The 1,353-nt window shown below is 66.5% G+C and overlaps 1 protein-coding gene across 1 annotated transcript in view; it reads right to left on the bottom strand.

Annotated features, from left to right (window-relative positions):
• The window catches only part of LOC104292335 (peripherin-like), a 7,109-nt gene extending 6,036 nt beyond the window's left edge, over positions 1–1,073 (bottom strand). Inside the window, exons 1-4 of the mRNA XM_009891694.1 lie at positions 865–1,073; positions 556–616; positions 262–357; positions 22–183 (exon numbers count right to left, since the gene is read on the bottom strand). Coding sequence (XP_009889996.1) covers positions 22–183; positions 262–357; positions 556–616; positions 865–1,073 — 528 coding nt within the window. The remainder of the gene's footprint in view (positions 1–21; positions 184–261; positions 358–555; positions 617–864) is intronic.
• Positions 1,074–1,353: the final 280 nt, after the last annotated feature.

Genomic DNA, 1,353 nt, shown 5'->3' on the forward strand with positions numbered 1-1,353 from the left:
GCCCCCTCCAGCCCTGAGTACCTTCGACTTGTACCACTCCTCTGCTTCCTGCAGGTTCTTCATGGCGATGCTCTCATACTGGGTGCGAATCTCCCGCAGAGCGGCCGTTAGCTCTGGCTTGCAGACCTCCACCTCCACTGGCACCACCGGGCTCGGGGCACTCACCTCCAGGTCCCGCAGCTCCTGCATGGGCACACGGGCTGCCACATTGCAGCACATGGACCTCCCCTCCATCCCACCCCAGCTTCCCCAGCCACCCACCTCCTCATGCAGCTTCTTGAGGAAGCCAATCTCATCCATCAACAGCTCCACTTTGCGCTCCAGCTCCAGACGGGACAGCGTGGCATTGTCCACATCCTGTGGATAGAGGTCAGGGCAAGCTGTGGGACAGCACTGAGGGGACAGGGCCCTGCCCAGGGCAGTGCAGGATGGGGGCCTTCACACACGGGCAACTGGGTAAGGGGCCATGGGCACAGGCATCATCGGTGTGCACTGCACAGGGGAGGACGGGGGAATGGGTACTCTTTAGGGGGACGGGCCCCCCAGCCCCCTCACCTTGCGGAACAGCACCAAGCTCTTCTCTGCATCCTCCCGCTTCTGTGTCTCATCCTCCAGCCTGGGGACAACAGGAGTGAGAAGAAGAGGGGGACAGGGTGCAGCCCCCCCACTTTATGTCTCCTGCTAGAACCCCCTGCCCTGCTGCAGCCCCTCACACGCTGCAGGCACATGAGGATGGAGGAGGAGGAAAAGGAGCTCCTCCCCCCAGGCCTGAGCCACCTCCTCCTTGCTGCCCCTGGGAAGGGGCAGCCCTGGGGTGTCCCTGTCCTTGCACAGTCAGGACAGGACCAGCCCCTACCACAGGACCCCACCCAGTCCCTGTCCACACTGCCCCGGGGCAGCCCCCCAGGGCCCCTCACTGGGACACGCTTCTCCCCCGGGGGGTCCAGCCCTGCCCTGGCCCCCACCAGCTCCCAGTGCTCGTCTGCCCCGCCCTTCCGCAGAGCCCGGCTCTCCCGGTCCCACCTCCCCAGCGCACCCCGGTGCATGCCGTGTCCCCCTCCCCACTGGCGCATCGCCCGGGTCCCACCTCAACATCCCCCTGCATGACCCACTCCCTCCCCGGGGCGCCCGGGCCTTCTGTGTATCCCTCATCCCCAACCCGGTGCATCCCCTGCTCCCCACTCCAACGTCCCCCGGTGCACCCTCCCCAGTCCCTGTCACGTCCACATCCCACGGTGCATCCCCAGTCCCCATCCCCATACATGGCCGATCCTTCTCTGGTGCATCCCCTGGCCCCCATCCCCCCAGCATCCCCCGGTTCACTGCCCATTCCCGCCCGCTGCACCCCCCGGC

The sequence above is a fragment of the Charadrius vociferus genome, unplaced genomic scaffold (assembly GCF_000708025.1).
Source record: "Charadrius vociferus isolate BGI_N301 unplaced genomic scaffold, ASM70802v2 scaffold1079, whole genome shotgun sequence".
Classification (NCBI taxonomy): Eukaryota; Metazoa; Chordata; class Aves; order Charadriiformes; family Charadriidae; genus Charadrius; species Charadrius vociferus.